Source organism: Herpailurus yagouaroundi, unplaced genomic scaffold (genome assembly GCF_014898765.1).
Source record: "Herpailurus yagouaroundi ecotype Mexico unplaced genomic scaffold, PumYag 165, whole genome shotgun sequence".
Lineage (NCBI taxonomy): Eukaryota > Metazoa > Chordata > Mammalia > Carnivora > Felidae > Herpailurus > Herpailurus yagouaroundi.
The window spans coordinates 34,453,656-34,475,077 of NW_024412406.1; the positions used below are offsets into that span (position 1 = coordinate 34,453,656).

The window sequence follows — 21,422 nt, forward strand, 5'->3', positions numbered from 1 at the left end:
CAAAAGAACAGACACTGTGAGCCTGATTCCAAAAGAAAAAAAGAAGAAAGAAAGAAAAGAAAAGAGACCTGATGGTGTTGTTTTGAGGCGCTCAATTTTCAGTACACTTGGTGCAAGGGAAGTGCTGGCTATGCTGGTCTGGAGGAGAGGCCTGCTGTGTTGGCTCAGACTCAGTCTCACCTCAGTAAATAAGCAGTTGCCAGGCACGGGGGACAGAGCTTGGTTTAAGAGCTTGGTGTAAGTTCTCCACTGGGAACTGCCGTGCTGCTCTCTGAAGTCCTATCATGTTGGTGTTGGAGAGAAAATAGCGCCACACCTATCTCTTGTCCCCAGACAGGGGATCTCACACCTACAGTGTTCAGGCAGCCCTCACAGAATAGCAAGGGAAGTCAGCCTGTCTTGCACCAAATCTGTCTTGTGTTTTTTCTTTGGTGCGTGGCTGGGATTCAAAATGCAAAGTCTTAAAGGCCCTGGCATGGCGTGGATCTGCTCCCCTTCTCTGGAGTAGACCCTCTCCACCCTCCATCCATAGCACATTCAGGACTTTTTTTTTGTCCTTGGGGAGTGAATAAACCGTCTTCAAAAGTACTCCAGGAAGGGGAATGTTCTCTCCCAGTGTGCCCTGGAGCTCTCTACACCATCCTATGCACTCTGGGGCCAGCTCCTTCCTCCCCAGGAGTGCATACCATGGCTCTACTGCGGAGAAAGTCACATACTTCCAAAACCTCAGAGTTGGAGCTCCAAATGCTATTTGCAAAACAAAACAAAACAAAACAAAACAAACAAAACAAACAAACAAAAAAACTGGGACACTCAGTACTTTTTGCTCCCCAGTCCATGGTCCAGAGACGTTTTCCTCTTGTGTGAACTCAATGCCACATTTTTCAACCCCTCTCTTTCTCTCCCTTGGTCTCTCCACAGAAAGGGTTCCTTCCTCTCCAGGGCACTGCTGTTTTTCTCTCTCCCACTTCACTTCCACATACCTCACACCTGCCAAGTTGTCTCCCTCTAGCTGTGGAAATCCTTCTGGCACTCTGCAGATTAATTTCCTGGGTCTCCCAAGTGACTGGACTTCATTACAGCCATGTTAGAGAAATGAGAAAAGCCCAGGATCCCCCTACTTCTCTGCCATTTTAACTCCACCTCCTCATGCATTTACTTTTGATCTATCTATGTCATTACATTTAAAATGAATTTCTGGTAGACAGCATATGTGAAGGTTTTGCATTTTACCAATGTGTCAATCTCTAACTTTTCAATAAAATACTTTATCTGTTTTCATTTAATATAATTCTTGAGAGGGTTAATCTAGGTCTATAATTTTGCTATTTGTTTTCTTTTCATCTCATCTGTTTATATTAATCTGTTACTACCTTTACATCTCCTTTCATATTCTCTGGATACACTTTTAATTCTATTTTGATTACTCTTTGTTTTCAAGCTGTATTTCTTTGTATACACTTTTCTTTTGGGGGGGTTAGCTGTAGGAATCATAACATGCACCTTTAACATTTCACAGTGAACTTAGAGCTACTATTCTACCACTTCACGTAAAATAAGAAACCAATACAGCACATAATTTCACCTACCTGGCTCAATCCCTTATTCTACAGTTGTAATATTATATCAACGTATGCCATAAATGCCATATCATAAAGTAAATTTTGCTTTAAATTGACAGGGTTTTTTTTAATTGGTACGGAGGAGACTTTTTATTTATCCACATGTTTATCAATTGCAGTATCCTCTACTGCATCCTGAAAAATCTGAATTTTCATCTGGTATTACTTCCCTTCAGCCTGAAGAACTTCCTTTATCATTCTTGTAGTGCATACCTGCTGCAATGAAATCTTTTAATTTTTATTTCTCTGAAAAGGTTTTTGTTTTGTCTTCATTTTTAAATGATATTTTCACTGATAATAGAATTCTGGGTTGACTTGTTTTTCCAGCAATATAAAGGTGTTCCTTGCCTGGTGACCAGCACAGTTTCTGTTAAGTATTCAGCTATCATTTGTTATTATTGTATCAGTTCTCAGGGTACCTTCAAGATTCTTTCTTCATCTGACATTTCAACTGCTTAACTATGATGTATGTGATTTTCTTGAACTTAGCTTGTTTGGAGTTCACTGAGCTTCTTGAACATGTAAATTTATGCCTTTCACCAATTTGGGGTTAATTTTCGACCATTATTTCTCCAAAAATTTTTGCTCCAATTTCTCCTTTCTTATACTTCTAGGACTCCCATTGAATATGTGCTGTTGGATCTTTTGATACTATCCTACCAGTCACTAAGACTAATTTCTTTTTCTAAAATCTTCTTTTTCACTTTTTGGATTAAATAATTTCTATTCATATATCAAGTTCATTGACTTCTTTCTCAATCTTTGATCCTATATAATGATTTTTTTTAATTCAGGCATTGTACGTTTAAATATAAAATTTCATTTGGCTCCTTTCTTGTAGTTTCTGTTTTTCTGTTAATGTTGTTGTGTTTTCATTCGTTATATGCCCATTTTCCTTTATGTCCCCAAACAGTTACAACAGATGCTAATGCACATATGAGTCATATCAGGGCCCATCTCAATCGTTTTTTCATTTAAGTCATACTTCTCTGGATGTGTGTGTGTGTGTGTGTGTGTGTGTGTGTGTGTGTGTGTGTAATAAATGTGGATTGTATCCTGGACCCTACAAATGATACATCTTTAGACTCTGGATTCTATTACGCTCTTCTGAAGAGTATTTACACTCTCCAAACTCTCCCCTGTGGTAGATAGCAACTGAAACCTGTTTAATTCTCTTAGCCTGTATGATTTATATGCAGAATTTGGGGGCACGTTCCTCTGATACTACTTTATATTAACTTTCCAGCTCCTAAAGCCACTCCAAACTTTGTGCTGATTTCTATACAACTTTTAGTCACCTTGTACAACATTGATGGAGCCCTACCCTCAGGCAAAAAGCTGTGAAAAATGAAAAGCTCAACCTTATGAAATGTTCCAAATGTCAACAACCTCCAGTTTCTGCCTATGTCCTTTCACTGCACCTCCAAATAGTTTTCTTTTTTTTCTTTTTTTTTTAATATATGAAATTTATTGTCAAATTGGTTTCCATGCAACACCCAGTGCTCATCCCAAAAGGTGCCCTCCTCAATACCCATCACCCACCCTCCCCTCCCTCCCACCCCCCATCAACCCTCAGTTTGTTCTCAGTTTTTAACAGTCTCTTATGCTTTGGCTCTCTCCCACTCTAACCTGTGATCAGTAATTATAAGTTGTGAAAGCTCAGATGATGATTAGCACTTTTCAGAAATAAAGTATTTTTTAACTCAGGTAGTAGATTGTTTTGTTAGACATAATGCTATTGCACACTTAATGGACTATAGTATAGTGTAAATACAACTTCTACATGGCTTGGGAAACCAAAATATTCATTTGACTCACTTTCTTACAATACATGCTTTACTGTGGTGATCTATAATAGAACCTGAAATAACTCCAAGGTTTGTCTTGTATACACACAAATTATAATATAAAATAAACAAACAAAAAAACCCCACACTCTTCAATACAAGCTCTAACATCCCTCCTTTTTTTACTGAGAACACACTAGAATATGGACTTCTTCTGAAGTGCAATGTTTCTATAGTGAAATCTTTAAAATATAATCAAAGAAAATGCATGAGTAAAAAACTCCAGGCTTTCCTTTATAAACATTAAATTTTGTCAGTTTATATATATATGTTATTATATTTGAGAGCTGGTTTCCAAAATGTGTGTTTTTGATCATCATAATAAATTATTTCAAGTCCATATGCAATGTATGCAATGGACAGTTCTCACACATTAACAATTAGGACATATTTAGTCATAACATTTCATTCCAATTCACCATTAAAACTGATTGAAAGTAAAATAAGATGTATTATTTTCAAATTTCTATATAAATATAAGTGAATGAAACAAAACAAACATGATCATTAAATTTAGAAACATTTTCAAAGTTTGACAGATCACCCTATGTAGGGATACAAAATTGTGTTTATCCTTACTTTGTTGAAATTTTTCCGTATTTCATCTTCTATGAGATATTGAATCATTTGTTCTACCAATACTGTTAAGTATACAAAGAAAACATGTTTCATAACAATGACTTCACATTTCAAATTTGAAAACCACATTTGCTTTCTCTTTAAAAACTTCATGAACTACTTTGAGATCTTTCTTTTGTGCCAGCCAGCTTCTGTTACATAGCTTCAACAAAAGCCTGAATCTTAATTAGGTCAACTGATATTTACTACGCCTGTTAACCTGTATCTGCATAGGAGTCACTACAGAAAATACACGAGAATTAACAAACGTCATCTAAATCCAACTTCCTTCATACTTCCTGAAAAATGTAGGTTATGAGGAGCCATCACTGCTGTGTCTCTGCTGCCCTCTACATAAAGGGTTCTTGGAAGACACTGATAAATTGTGAAAACCCAGATAGCAATATTAAATAGTATGGACAGTCACATCAATAATCAACTACATTTGTTAAATATACTAAAAGACAACATTACAAAGAGAAGTTATTGCTATTTATTGTCTTTGATTTCCATCATGCTTTTCCTCCAATTGGTTGAACATGTAGTCATGTTACACTCCAAGGAATACAAGAGAAGCAATTAAGATAATTTGGAATCAGACTATATGAGATAAAATCTTATTCTACCATTTATTAGCTATATTTCCATTCTCTCATCTGTAAAATGGGGTTAAAAATAACATCTACCTCACATGATCAGCACTTAGCAAACTGCCTGACATACAGTAAGAACACAGGGTTATCATGTTGTCATTAATGTTACTGTTGCTATTACTATTTTTGATAGTAACAAAATGGCCAGGACCACAGCTCAGAAGCCAGAGTGCCTGAGTTAAAATCCCAACTGAGTCACATACTACTTTATGACCATATAAAAATTCCTTAATCTCTCTGTGCCTCAAAATCCTCTGAAAATTAGGGATATAGAACTCCCACCTCACAAAATTATTTTGAGATTTAAACAAGCTAATGTACATACCACAGCACTCAGAAGAATGCACCACAAGGAAGAACTCATAATGTTAGCTGCTACTATCATGATGAGTTCAGTTGCCATTACATAAGCACTAGAAGAACTCTGCTCTAGAGAACTGGCAGAATTATGCTCACAAGCAAGACTATTTCCTAAATCAACAGCATCCCTCATGCCATCCTGGGCAAGGGATTCAAGAAAGACCTGAATTATAATCAATGCTTCCCACTGAATAGAAGTATGGTATTCCCATAGAGTAAGTATCCACACACCATATATCTTCTATTTCTACAAATGTGAATGAGAGACAAATGGCCTCTCATTCATAAAATAATAATTACTCAATAGTGGAAGTATTAGGGAGAATTTGCTTCTGGAGAGCTAAGTAATAGTTAGAAAATTACTAATTATAGTATAAATCTTCCTCTCTTCCATTTTATTCAATGTACATGGCTCATTTAAACATTATAGCAGAAGATGGTGAAGGAGTAAGAGGATGCTACCCTTGTCTCCTCCCTTGAACACAGCTAGTTATCAAATCATTCTGAACACCCAAGAAATCAATCAGAGGTCTGAGAGAACAAAAACTGCAAGTCTTCCAGTAGAAAAGTGACCACCTTTGGGAAGGTACGAGCTGCAGAAAGTCTCCTTGGGTAAGATGAAGCTATGGCTACTGCGGTGGGAGGATGCATGCTTACAGAGGATACCACAAAGTAGTATAAGCAGTGGAGTGCAAAATCTGAATTTTATGTCTGCTACCCTAGCGGGCATGCCTGGCTTACAGGTGCTCAGGTGGTGAAGCAGGGCTGAATCCTACGAGTGAAAGTATGGTCTGAAGATCCCCTGGATGGCAAGAAAAATGGGTGGCACCAACGTGCTGTGCTGTTACCAAGCATAGGTGCAGGGAAGCTGACTGAGAGAAGCTCAGTGCTGGCTTTCTGCTCTGTTTTATCATAAACTGTGAAATGCTGTGCACTCGTGCAACGGTTCTCCTGCGACCAGCCAGCAAAGGGGGACTCTGCCCCTCGCGCCCCCCAGGGGGGCCCGGGCCCCCCCCCCCCAGGGGAAAAATGCAGGTCCACTCCTGAGAGTCTCTAAAAATTGGAGTTTTGAAACTCAGTCGCACACCTGAGATAAAAAACCTCAGACACGGGCAGGATGAACACAGCGTTCAGATGGGAACCAGGGACACAAAAAGGGAGACGGATGAGTCTTCTGTGAGGGCTCAATGAAGAGTGGGTGGAGAGAGGAAGACGCGCAAACTTTCACCTCGCCTAGAGAGGGTCCAAGGCCATATTCATGGCGTCCATCAGCACTGAAGGCAGCAAAACAGCGCCACCTAGTGGAATCTGGAGCTGATTACATCAAACTCTCCCGACCCAACACACACGCGCCCTAGAGGTGCATTTCCACTGAAAGGAGTCAGCCCAGCAGGAGCTCCCCCAGAGAACCAGCACAAACAGCTTGCTGGCCAAGTCTATTGCTCATAGAGTGCTGCAAAGTTTCAGCTCTGAATAAAGAGGGACTAGCTCCCTTTTTGCTTTTATTCTTTACTTTATTACTTTTTTCATTTATTTTTTCAATTCCCTTCCCTTTTTAAAATTTTTATTAATTTTGTAGTAATTATATATATATATATATATATATATATATATATATGTATACTTTATATATTTCTATTCCTTTATTTTCACTTTATTTTAGGGAATGCAGTGACTCACTGAAACATAATAACATTCGTATCATAGAAGTACCAGAAGATGAAGAGAGAGAAAAAGAGGCAGGTTTATTCAAACAAATTATTGTTGAAAAGTTCCCTACTCAGGGGAAGGGCACAGACATCAAAATCCAAAAAGCACGACAACTCCCATTAAATTCAACAAAAGTCAACCACTGCAAAGGCATGTCACAAATTCACACACACACACACACACACACACACACACACACACACAACAGAAGAGGAAAGAATCCTGAACGTAGCAAGGGGAAAAAAAGTCCTTAATCTATAAGGGAAGACAAATCAGGTTTGCAGCAGATCTGTCCACAGAAACTTGGCAGGCCATAAAGGACTGGCAGGAATATTCAGCATGCTGCATGGGAAAAACAGCCAGTGAAGAATTCCTTAACCTGTCATTCAGAAAAGAGATAAAGAGTTTTCCAGACAGACAAAAACTAAAGAGGTTCATACCCACTAAACCAGTCCTGCAAGAAATTTTTTTACTTATATCAGACAAACTAGATTTTAAAACAAAGAATGCAACAAGAGCTGAAGAAGGGCATTATATCATAATTAAGGGTCTATCCATCAAGAAGATCAAACAATTATAAATACTTATGTCCTCAACTTGAAAGCACCCAAATATATAAATCATTACATAATAAACACAAAGACTCTCATTGTTAATATCTTAATGGTAGGAGACATTAATATGCCACTTACAGATATGGACAGATCATCTAAGCAGAAAATCAACAAGGAAACAATGGCTTTGAATGACACACTGGACAGATGGACTTAACAGATATATTTGGAAGATTTCATCCTAAAGCAGCAGAATACACATTCTTTTCAAGTGCACATGGAACATTCTCCAGAATAGATCACATATTGGGTCACAAATGAGGCCTCAACCAGTACGAAAAGATCAAGATCATACCATGCCTATTTTCAGACCACAACTCTATGAATAAACTTGATGTCAACCACAAGAAAAAATCTGGAAAGCCCTCAAATATATGGAGGTTAAAGAACATCCTGCTAAGAAATTAATGGGCTAATCGAGAAATGAAAGAAATTAAAAAATACATGGAAGCCAATGAAACTGAAAAAAGGATTATCCAAAATCTTTGTCATGCATCAAAGGCAGTACTAACAGGGAAGTATACTGCAATACAGGCCTATCCTAAGGTCTCAAATACACAACCTAACCTTACACCTGAAGGAGCTAGAAAAGTAACAGCAAAAAAGCCAAAAGTCTGCAGAAGAAGGGAAATAATAATGATCAGAGCAAACATAAATTATATAGAAATCAAAAAAACAGTTGAACAGATCAACGAAACTAGGAGCTGGTTCTTTGAAAGGATTAACAAAATTAATAAACCCACAGCCAGATTAATCATAAAGAAAAGAGAAAGGACCCAAATAGATAAAATCACAAATGAACAAGGAGAGATTACAACCATCACTGAAGAAATACAAACAATTGTAAGAGAATATTATGAAAAATTATGTGCCAACAAATTGGGCAATCTAGAAGAAATGGACAAATTCCTAGAAACCTACAAACTACCAAAACAGAAACAGGAAGACATAGAAAATTTGAATAGACCCATAACCCAGCAAAGAAATTCATTCAGTAAAGTCTCTTTAACAAACAGAAGCCCTGGGTCAGATGGCTTCCTGGGGGAATTTTACCAGACATTTAAAGAAGAGTTAATATCTATTCTTCTCAAACCGTTCCAAAAGAGAGAAATGGAAGGAAAACTTCCAAACACATTCTATGATACAGCATTATCTTGATTCCAAAACCAGACAAAGACCCCACTAAAAAAGGAGAATTACAGGCCAATATCCCCGAATAACACTGATGCAGAAATTCTCAGTAAAATACTAGCAAACTGAATTCAATGCTACATTAAATGAATTATTTAACATGATCAAGTGGGATTTATTCCTGAGCTGCAGGCCTGGTTCAATACTCTCAAATCGATCAATGTGATACACCACATTAATAAAAGAAAGGGTAAGAACCATATGATCCTCTCCATAGATGCAGAGAAAACACTGGACAAAATACAGCATCCATTCTTGATACAAACCTTCAAGAAAGTAGGGATAGATGGAACATACCTCAACATCATAAAGGCCATATATGAAAGACCCACAGGTATATCATCCTTAATGAGGAAAACCTAAGAGCTTTCCCCTACTGCCAGGAACAAGACAAGGAGGTCGACTCTTACCATTACTATTTAACATAGTACCGGAAGTCTTAGCCTCAGCAATCAGACAACAAAAAGAAAACAAGGCATATAATTTGGTTGAGGAAGAAGTCAAACTTTCATTATATGCAGATTACACAATACTCTATGTAGAAAATCCGAAAGACTCCACCAAAAAAACTGCTAAAATTAATACATGAATTCAGCAAAGTTGCAGGATATAAAATCAATGTGTGGGAAATCTGTTACATTTCTATACACCAATGGTGAAGCTGCAGAAAAATCAAGAAATTGATCCCATTTGCAATTGCACCAAAAACAGTAAGATACCTAGGAATAAACCTAACTAAAGAGATAAAAGATCTGCATGCTAAAAACTACAGAACACTTGTGAAAGAAATTGAAGAGGACACAAAGAAATGAAAAAGCAGGGGCGCCTGGGTGGTTCAGTCGGCTGAGCGTCCGACTTCAGCTCAGGTCATGATCTCACAGTTAGTGAGTTTGAGCCCTGCATCAGGCTCTGTGCTGACAGCTCAGAGCCTAGAACCTGCTACAGATTCTGTGTCTCCCTCTCTCTCTCTGCCTCTCCCCCACTTGTGCTCTGTCTCTCTGTCTCTCAAAAATGAATAAATGTTAAAAAAAAAAATTAAAACAAAAAAGAAATGGAAAAGCATTCCATGCTCATGGACTGGAAGAACAAACTTTGTTAAAATGCCTATATTACCCAAAGCAATCTATACTTCTAATACAATCCCTATCAAAATACCACCAGCATTTTACACAACGCTAGAACAAACAATCCTAAAATTTGTATAGGACCCTGAATAGCCAAAACAATTCTGAAAAAGAAAAACAAAACTAGAGGCATCACAATTCCAGACGTCAATTTAAACTACAAAGCTGTAGTCATCAAGACAGTATGGTATTGGCTCAAAAACAGACACACAGATCAATGGAATGGAATAGAAAACCAAGAAATGGACCCACCACTACACAGTAGGAATCTTTGACAAAGCAGGAAAGAATAGCCAATGGGAAAAAAGAGTCTCTTCAACAAATGGTGTTGGGAAAACTGGACGGCCACAAACAGAAGAATGAAACTGGACCATTTTCTTACACCATATACAAAAATAAATTCAAAATGGATGAAAGACCTAAATATGAGATAGGAAACCATCAAAATCCTGGAGAACACAGGTAGAAACCTCATTGACCTCACCCGGAGCAAATTCTTCTTAGACGTGTCTCTGGAGGCAAGGCAAGCAAACATGAACTATTGGGACCTCATTAAGATAAAAATTCTCTGCATGGCAAAGGAAACAATCAACAAAATAAAAAGGCAGTTATGGAATGGGAGAAGATATTTGCAAACGACATACCTGACAAAGGGTTAGTATCCAAAAATCTGTAAAGAACTTATCAAACTCAACACCCAAAATACAAATAATCCAGGAAAAAAATGGGCAAAAGAAATAAGACATTGAGGTGGCTAACAGACCCATGAAAAGATGTTCGATATCACTCATAATCAGGAAAATACAAATCAAAACCCCAATGAGATACCTCACACATCTCAGAATGGCTAAGATTAACAACACAAGAGACAACAGGTGTTGGCCAGGATGCGGAGAAAGGGGAACCCTCTTGCACTGTGGGTGGGAATGCAAACCTATACAGTCACTCTGGAGAACAGTATGGAGGTTCCTCAAAGAGTTAAAAATAGAACTATCCTCTATTCAGCAAATGCCCTGTTAGGTATTTACCCAAAGGATACAAAAATACAGATGTGAAAAGGTACATGCACCACGATGTTTATAGCAACATTATCAACAACAACCAAACTATTGAGAGAGCCCAAATGTTCATCGACTGGTGACTAGATAAAGATATATGGTATATTACTCAGCGATCAAAAAGAAAATGAAATATTGCCATGTGCAAGACGTGTATGGAACTAGAGTGTATTATGCTAAGTGAAATAAGTCAGCCAGAGAAAGGCAAATACCATATGATCTCACCACATGTGGAATTTAAGAAAGAAAACAGAACATATGAACATATGGGTAGGGGTCAAAGAAAATAAGAACAGTGGGAAACAAGCCATAAGAGACTCTTAACAATAGAGAATAAACTGAGGGTTGGTGGAGGGAGATGAGGGGGATAGGCTAGATAGGGGTATTAAAAGAGGGCACTTGTGATGAGCAGTGAGTGTTATATGTAAGTGATGAATCACCAAATTCTACTCCAGAAACCAATATTGCACTATATGTTAACTAAAATTTAAAAACATAAAAAGTTAATATATGCTAAAAAATAAATTTAAAAATTTTTTAAAAATAATAAAATTAACAGTATAGCAGACGCTGCTGACACCCTACTCATATCTTCTGCCCTATCTTCAGTGTTGCTGGCCCCATTTCCAATTTGCAGCACTTCCATTTCTTTGCTTTAGGGATTTCTCTGGTGCTGGAAGCCATTTTTCCACTTGTGCGGTGGCCTGCAAGAACTAGGAAATACTCCATTCCCCAACTCCAAGGACCAGCCTACAACCAACGAATGAAGGGATCTACATATAAATAATCCAGCTACCTTGCCCCTTCCTCATCCCTCTGATGAGATCATTCACAGTCTCCCAGTGTTTTCCAGCAGTGCTAAACTCCAGGTGCCCATGATGGTTAACTGCTAGTGAATGATCCCTTAATCAGCTGCTATCCCTTCCCAGGTTCACTGGCTCACCACTAGGTGAGCAGGTGTTCTGAGGACATGCTTCTATGCAAATTCAAAGACAAACAATAAACTGTGAGAGAGGCAAGTCCACAAAAACCACACATCACATATTTTACTCTTTTCAACCTACCTGAAATGTTGAATAAACAGGAGAGAAAGGCTTAGGTATTAGTTTAAGTATTAGGAAGGAAGTGCTAGTGTGACTGCAAGATGCTGGGCAGAGTGTACAGTATGAGTTAGTCTCCTGAGAGGCAGATGCCAAGACAACATCAGCTATAGAAGAGACTTACTGAAGGAAACACCTGCAAAGGATAAAAGGGTCAAGGAGAGCTTGCAGTGCAGGTCTGAAAACTATGAAAGGAGGACAAGAAGGAAAGATAGGGTAGGAAGAGTTTCAGACTATAGAGTAGCCCATTAGTGGTATGGTCCCGATATAAAAAAATGATGGATCCTGAAGGATGGTAGGTGGGGCTTTCAATCAACTGTGTTCCTTGCAACTGAAGATATAAGTGTACATTTCCACAGATGCACTGCAGGGAATGATGACGTAAAGTGACATTATCTCAGCAACTTGAAAAATGTGTCTAGAGAAAAACTTCCTCTCCTCCAAGACTGTTCGTTACCAATACATACTATGGTTTTGCATGTTTATACACTTCCTATAATGTATCAAACTGTACATATCCTTTGGCAAACTGGCTTACTTCTTCATTATCATATACACAACAATTTTCATATGTTCATATAAAATTAGGTTACATCCCAAAGACTTTTCTCTTATAAACAATGCTACCAATGAATATTCATGTACATATATTCTTCTAAGTCTCATTCATTTGATGGACCTGAGGCCAAACTGTGAATGTTAAGTTATATGGACCTTGATTTTCAAGCAATAAGGAACCATCAAAAGTGTTTCAGTAAGTGAGTGACAAGGTCATAATTTTTATTAAGATATATCTAATAAAAAGACATACGCTAGGAAATCAATTATGAAGCAATTGAAACAATACAGAGAATTAGTGAAAGGGCCCAACTTAGGGCAGAAATTGTAGGGATGTTATAGTTTAGAGGCCAAATCTCCATGACATGGTAATGGCATAGACTCAGGCAATGAAAAAGGAAAGTTATTAACTACGACCAAAACACACAAAGAAGATGAGCTTAGGTTAAAAAGAAAAGAAGGATATGGTTTGGGACCCTTTTGACTTACAGTAACTTTAGGACATTCATGCAAAGATGTCAGTAGGCAGCAGGAAATCCACATGGAGTTCAGGATAGTAACCAGTTTATAGGAAGATTTAACAGTTATCAGCATTTGGAAGAGAATGATGCTTGAGAAGAAAATAAAATTGAATCCCATGTGAGAAAAAGAATGGAAGAAAAGGAGACAGGGGGGCATGTGGGTGGCTCAGTTGGCTGAACGTCTGGAGCTTGATTTTGGCTCAGGTCATGATCCCAGGGTGTGGGATCAAGCCCCACGTTGGGCTCCATGCTGTGTGGAGCCTGCTTAAGATTCTCTCTCTCTCCCTCTGCCCCTTTCCTCCACTTGCTTACTCTTTCTCTCTCTCATAAATAAGTACATAAATAAACAAACAAACAAACAAATAAGAAAAGGAACAGGAATTAAGGTCATAGAGAATACCACTGTATTTAGACCACAAATCCAGAAGGATTTTTGTTATATTGTAGGAATGCTTCTCAATATCTACTTGGAGAAATCCATTTTTGAGTCAATGGATTCAATTCATTCATTTCCAATGACAATGAAGTATGTTATGCTTTAATGTACAAGTTTATTAAGAAACACAGCATACTTCATGATGACTTACATGGAAGAAGTCTTGAATTTTTTACATACAAAGCAAGCCAAAGTCTTCCCTTTTCTATGACCATATCTTTCAAAGTTCTGACCATTTGCATGCTTCTTCCAATATAAGAAAGCAATCAATGTAGATTTGGAGGCATTCAACCAACACCTGAATACTTCTATGGCAAGCTTTCAATCACAGCTGCCTTACTACATGAGTAACTTGTTCGTAGTTACATTATCTTTTCTAACAATTTCCTTGTCTGAAAATTGGGCATAGCCACATCTACTTCACAAGTGTTTTAAGGCTCAAATAGAAAATGTACTGCTATAAACTGAATATTGAAACCTAATCATATATTGAAACCTAATACCTAATGTAATGGTATTTGGTGCCTTTGGATCGGCCCTCATGAATGGGCCTTTAAAAAGGCCCCAGAGAGTCTTTCTCTCTCTCACCATGTGAGAAGTCAGCCTTCAACAAACTAGGAAGTGGGCCCTCAACAGACATCCTATTTGCCAGCACCTAAATCATGGAACTTTCCAGCCTCCAAAACTAGGAGAAATAAATTTCTGTTGATTCAGCCACCCAGCCTATGGTATTTTTGTTACAGCAGCTCAAACAGGCTGATACATGTACATAAAGAAACTAGTAAAACATAAGGTTCAGTGTATGTTCAATATATGTGTGATCTGTTCCTCTCTGTTCTGTCTTTGAGGAAGAAACTACTGACTGCCATTTTGCTTGTTTTATATTTTAATTCTGAAATAAATAAATCCAATAAAGAAGAAAATAAATTTCTCCAATAATTCTACTACCCAGAGATATGCTGTTTACCTTTTGAAGAACTATTGGATGCTTAACATTTACTTCTTATAACTACATATTTTATTATTCAAGAGCTTCCCTGAAAAACCTGTGTCATACTGTAATTTGTAATTTTAACAAGGTATGAAACGAACTGCAAGCACCACAAAACCTGAGCGCAAGAGTTTCTCAGGTAGTGAACACAACCAATCACCCAGCATCTCGATCAATGCGGCAGTAGTCTTTCTAAAAGTCGTGGTTATTTACAGCAGCTTTCAAGGGATAAACATATCCTCAGTTCACAGAATATTTCTCCCAAAAAAGGCCAACAAAAAAAATTAAAAATACTAATAAACGGTTATTTCCTAATAAAAAAATTCAAGTTTCTGATAAGAGTAAAATACCAGATTTTTATTTTGGTGATGGCAATAATCTATAATAAAATTTATGAATCCATCATATTAAATGCTTTATTATCCTATCAATACAGAACCTGCTCATCAAATATCAGATAAAACTCTAAAATTATAAAAACAGGTAGCCTATGATATGAAGCTATGAACAAAAATCCCATCTTTCTGAACAGAATTGAGGTGCTTTAAAAAGCCAGGCACATGAGGTAACAGATATTTCAGTGACTGAAACCACTACCACAATAAGTAAATATTAGGAAAAAACTTTACAGAGTATGTTTTTAGTATAATGTGACATAAGATCATGCTATCATAGAAGGCCTTCTTTCACACTGTAGAAGTTAATAGAAGTAAAGGGTTACTAGTCCGGTCTGTAAACTGAAAGGTTAACAAAAAATTTTAGGTCATGGCACAACACTTCCTGGTCTGGTTAGATAGGATTTATCCCAAGGGGAGTTTGGTGGCAGTCTCGGGACTCTCAGTGATCCTTTGTGATCCCTTAGTTAAGATTTTACTGTATATACAGGTTGGTATTTTGCTTTATCATTTAGCATTTTCTCCACAAACATTTTTACCACACCAACAATAAAAGTTCTAAAAAACAAAAATTTTAATAGTAGAGAAATACTTTAAAGTAAAAATATGTTATAGTTTTTTTTTAATTTTTTTTTATTGTGGTGAAATGTACACAGCAAAAAATTTACCATATTAACCATTTTTAGATGTACACCTCGGTGGCATTAAATGCATTCATGATGTTTATAAATGCACCACTAACCATCTAGAACCTTTCATCATCATCCCAATCAGAAACTATTCACATTTAAACAATAACTCCCCTTACTCCTCAGCCCCTGGTAACCTCTATTCTACTTTCTGTTTCTATGAATTTGCTTATTCAAGGTACTGCCTATATGTTGAATTACACAGCACTTGTCCTTTTGTGTCTGGCTTATTTTATCTACAATAATGTTTTCAAAGTTCATCCATACTGTACTTGTATCAGAATTTCATTCCAGGGTGCCTGGGTGGGCTCAGTAGGTTAAGCATCTGACTCTTGATTTTGGCTCAGGTCATTATCTCACAGTTCATGAGATCAAGCCCCAAGCTGGGTTCTGCACTGACAATGGGAAGCCTGCTTAGGATTCTCTCTCTCCCTCTTTCTCTGCCCCTCCCCCGCTCTCATGGCCTCTCTCTCTCTCAAAATAAATAAATAAACATTTAACATTTTAGAAAAAGGAATGAAATTCTTTTTTATATTTTAGAGAGAGAGTGCACAAGCAAGGGAGAGGGGCAGAGGGAGAGAGAAAAGAATCTTAAGCAGGCTCCACACTCAGCATGGAACCTGACAGGGGACTTGATCCCACAACCCTAGGATCATGATATGAGTTCAAATCAAAGAGTCAGACACTTAACCAACTGAGCCACCCAGGCACCCCAGAATTTCATTCTTTTTTAAGGCTGAATAATAATCCACTGTACATATATACAACATTTTGCTTATCCATTCTTGTTGATGGACATTTGGATTGTTTCCACCATCCAACCATTGTGAATAATGATACTATGAACATTGATGTACAAATATATTTGAGTCCCCACTTTCAGTTCTTCTGTGTATATATATTCAGAAGCAGAATTGCTGGATTATGTGGTAATTTCATGTTTAACTTTTTGAGAAACCATCAAGCTCTTCCACAGTGGCTGTACCATTTTACATTCCCACCAGCAATGAATAAGGGTTCCAATATCTCAATGTTGTTGTTTTTTTCCCATTTATGGATAACAGCCATCCTAATAGGTGTAAAGTGGTATCTCATCATGGTTTGGATTTGCAACTCCTTAGTGACTAATGATGATGAGCATCTTATCATGTACTGGACTGCATAAAAGATCAGAAAGGTGGCCAAGATGGAATAATAGCAAATGGATTTATCCTCCCACCTAAAACACCAAAAACAGTAACAACAAAATGAAAAAAAACAAACAAAAAACAAGAGAGAGAGAGAGAGAAAGGAAGGCAGGTAGGAAGAAAGGAAATAATCCTGACAAAATATATGAAACAATGGTTTTCAAGCACTGAACATCAGACAAAAACACTAATGCCTGAAAGTCAGGAAATAAAAAATTGAGCTCTACAATTGCCCTAGCTTACTTTCTTGAGAGAATTTCCAAACCACACAACATAAAAGAGGAACTGAGGTTGAGTCCAGTGGGTTCCCTGAGTTGAAGAGACAGAGCTGAGTGTCCAGGGAGACAAATGTAGCTAGAGTTCGTAGGACAGAGTAACAGAAAAACCAGAGCTACACAAAAAACTCCAGCAATCCACCTCAAGTATTCAGCTGAGTACTGATCAGTATGTGCATAAAAATAAAACTACTCTAGACCAGGGAAAGAACCATCTAGAGAACAGTTCCCAATGCCACACCAGTGTCAGGCCACGGCAGCTACTCCTGCCAGCCAGACCAGAAAAACCCATAATTAGGAGTATTACATAGAATGCTCAGGAGGGTAGTGACATAACACTCCCCAGACCCACCTAATAAATCATAAAGCAACACCCAAAAGGATGAAACTGTTTCCAAATAACGGCACCTGAGAACAAAGTTACAAAATATTTAAAGAAATTTTTTAAAATCCAGCAACGAACAACATAGAATTCACAATATTTGGTATCCACTGAAAAATGTCTAGGCATGCAAAGGAGAAAAATACAATCCACAATAAAGAGAAATATTAATCAATTGAAATAGACACAAAAATAACACAAATGATAGAGTTATAGAAAAAGTCACTAAAACAACTATTATAAATACACTCTATATTTTCAAAACATAGAAAAGATATGATGAGGTTAAGACAAGATAATACAAAAAGATTCATATCAAACTTTAAGAGATGACAAATACACTGGATAGTATTAACAGACAATTAGACACAGAGAGCAAAAAGATATTAAACTTTGAAGATATAGCAATAAAAGCCAGCATAAATTAAAAAGAGAGGGGGGAAAATGAATACAGCATCAATGATCCCATGATATAACATGGAGCAGCCTCATTAATATACATATAATTGTAGTCCAAAAGGAAAGGAAAAGGGAATTCAGAAAAAAAATTAAGGCAAAAAAACTTTCTAAATGTTATGAAAACTTTAAATCCATACAAATAAGAAAGTTAACATAGCTGACCTGAGGGTATACTCAGAAAGGCCTGCTTGCAATGTTGGTCCTTGTCTACCTCTGCTTACTTAGACACCAAGAGAGTTCCCAACCTCCCCTAAATGGTGAAAGTGTCTCCCTCTGCCTAAACCGTGCTAACAATATGGCTTAGTTTGAATACCTGTTTTCCTTCTTGAAATCTAAAATTTTGGTACATGCTTTTGGTACTAAAATTTTGGTACCAGCCCCCCAATAAAAACTCTGGGCACTGAGTCGCTAATGAGCTCCCCTGGCGGGCAATGCTTTACAGATGTTGTCAAAACTCATTGCTGAAGCAATTAAGCGTATCCTATGTGACTCCACTAGACTAGGATTCTTGAAAAATTGCAGATTTTGCTTTGTATCATTTCACTGTAATACATCATAGTCATGAGTATGACCATATACTAAGTTCTGAGTGTCCTCCTAGTGAATTACCAAACCTAGGGGTGGGCTTGGGGACCTCTGATTCCCCACATACCCAAAAAGCTTGATAAACTCCAAGCAGAAAACCACACATAGGCATATCACAATCATGCTGCTAAAAGAAGTGACAAAGAGAAAATCCTTAAAAATCAAGAATGAGAATAGCTTCACACTTCTTGACAGCAAATCTGGAACTAGAAGACAATGAAGCAATGTCTTCAAAATACTGAAGAAAAATGATTTCCAAACTACAATTCTACATAAATGGTTAGCCACTTATCAAAGTATGATAAATACATCTCTGGCATGCCATTTATCTTCCATAAATCCTTTCCTAGAAGATGTGCTTAATCAAACTGAGAATAAAAACCAAGAAAGAGGAAGACATGGAATCCAGGATAAAGTTGCGCTGCACAGAAGAGAAGTAAAGGGAATTACTGGAAAATGGTGAGGAGTGACCAAAGGGTGGCTACATCCACAAAGCAGTGGAACAAATTAGAGCAGCTAGGAGGCCGTGAGAATGAGTTCTCCAAGAAAACAAAACTGACAGAATGTCTGCTATGCCTAAAAACCTTAACAGGAGAGCCAAATGAGGACAAAAAGTTAGAGTTTTAATATCAATAAATAAAGCTAGGCAAACAAAAACCCAAAATAATTAACTCCAAGGAAAATGAAAAGTTTTGAAGGAAAAATAATCATAATTAATATTTGCCATGGCTATGAATATTACATAATGCTGAATACTAATCTAAGCAAACCATGACACATGTGTCCTGGGAGAATGGAGGAATGGGAAAAGTGCAAAAGTGCAGGTGGAGGAGTGGGTGAGGAGAGTTACTGTGTTTGTAAGTACATGACAAGCATGTTATTTAGAGACAAGGAAGTAAAGAATAAAAGAATCCCTAAGAATCAAAAGTGTCCTGGAAAAAAGAGTTAAAACTCAAACATTAAACGGCTATGATTGACAAATGTGACAAACAGAATGAAAAATTTTGAGACAACTGGTTCTTACCTTCAAGAGCTCAGAGAACCCCTCTTCACTAGTCGAAGAATGATTGCTTGAACAAGAAGCACAGTCTGATATTTCCACAACACTCTCACAGTCTTCAAATTCATTATACTCACTAGTATCTTCCCTGTCACTGTCAATCTCCCAGTCAATAAACTGTAGTTCATCTAAAATATACAATTTTAAACAATTTAAAATCCTTAATATTTATTAATCCATTTTTTTAATTCTCAGTAGTTAAAAACATCCATATTGCTGAGTCATTTTTTAAAAATATATTAAAAGACTGTGAAAACTATATTCCTACTCTTATCTCTAGCCATCCTGTTTCTCCTACTGCCCCTACTCCAATTCTCAGGTAACTACTTTCATTAGTTGTTTTTGTGTCTTTCTAGAGTTTCTCTAGCATAACCAAGCAAATAAAATATATTATTATTTTTTCCTCTTTTCCAATACACTTTGATTTCTTTTTACTTAACAGAGGTTTTCCCACATCAATTAACAGGCAACATCCTCATTCTTTTTAATAACATAGTATTCCATTACACAGTTAACCTACAATTTATTTAATCAGTCTTCTACTAATAGACTTATTCAAGGATTTTCACCTAAAACTTTTTCTATATATTTCTCATCAATAAAGAAACAAGTAAATTTACTTTTTGGTTTACTTTATAAGCATTTTTATCTAGGTAGTACTTCTGCAAAATTTAATTTGGAAGTTAAATTATTTTCATATATTAAATAACCAAATTTAATCTGTATTTAAAGAAATAAAATTAGTTATTAAGGATAAATTAATCTCTGAGGTATCTCTGAGGAATATAACATAAACCTTTCCTACAGTACAAAACGCAAGTATTCCCCCTTACAGCTACTTCAGCAACTCAGAGGACAAGTAAGATATCTCAGCCCTATTTCAGAGGTTTGACAGCAACAATCTTATTTCCACATAGAAGTCATATTAAAATAAAATAACTTACTAGCTTTAATAATTGAAGAAAATTAAAAATAAAAACAACAACAACAACAAAGAAAAATTTCAGCTAAAGTTAAAAATATGGAATAAAGTAAACAAAAATGGAAGTCTTCTTTTATCTAACACTGTTGTTCCAGAAAATAGAAGTCCACTAGAGTAATTATAAAAGACTAGAGGTCAAACCAGTCTAAGAGAAGCAGGTGCATAATGGCAATTATTTCCCACATGTAACAACACATTTACTATGGAAGCCAGGCACTGGAATGCATAAGAAATTCTCCAGGTTGCTGAAGCATCACAGCAGAAAGCCACAGAAAGGCAGAGGAGGAACACAAGTGCCCTCAAAGCTACTGTACTTTTGTAGCATTTGTTCAATCATTCTTCATTTATTCAGTAGAATCAGTGCCTACTGAGGGGCTACTGTACCATTCTAGACACTCACAATACCAAAACAAGCAAACAAATAAATATAGGAGATAATACAGAACACTGTTCCTACCCTGAAAAAACAGACCACAACCAAAACTAATAAGACTTCATTGTTCACAATGTTTTTATGAAGCAGTCAAGACAATTAATGTTAGACTCAAATTTGCATTTTATAGATGAAGAAATTGAGTCTTCAAAAAGTTAAGAAGTTTTCTCCAAGTTATATAAAAGACAAACAGAGGGGGAAATATTTTTTAAAGACGAAAATATTTTGACAATTTTAACTCAGAGCTCTTCCCTCTCAATCCCAATTCTGGCTTTAAGGCCCAGACAGTCTAATCCAATACAGCTGGAAGGAGGTCTGAATATATTGTTTTTAATTAATTAATTAATTCATTCATTCATTCATTCATTTAGAGAGAGGCAGAGGGAGAAGGAGAGAAAGAATCCCAGACAGGATCCACGCTCAGCATAGCTCAATCTCAAGACCATGAGATCGCTGAGCGGACACTTAACTGAGCCACCCAGATGCCCTAGGTATACTGTTTTAAAAGTTCACTTGGAAATTATGATAAGAAGCCAGGTTTGGTAAGCACCAGAACAGTGTTGAAGCATACA

General features: G+C 36.9%; 1 protein-coding gene across 1 annotated transcript in view; it reads right to left on the reverse strand.

Moving 5' to 3' along the window:
- SPIDR (scaffold protein involved in DNA repair) overlaps nucleotides 1-21,422 on the reverse strand; it is a 504,944-nt gene that overhangs the window by 444,120 nt on the left and 39,402 nt on the right. Inside the window, exon 5 of the mRNA XM_040487839.1 lies at nucleotides 19,400-19,563. Coding sequence (XP_040343773.1) covers nucleotides 19,400-19,563 — 164 coding nt within the window. The remainder of the gene's footprint in view (nucleotides 1-19,399; nucleotides 19,564-21,422) is intronic.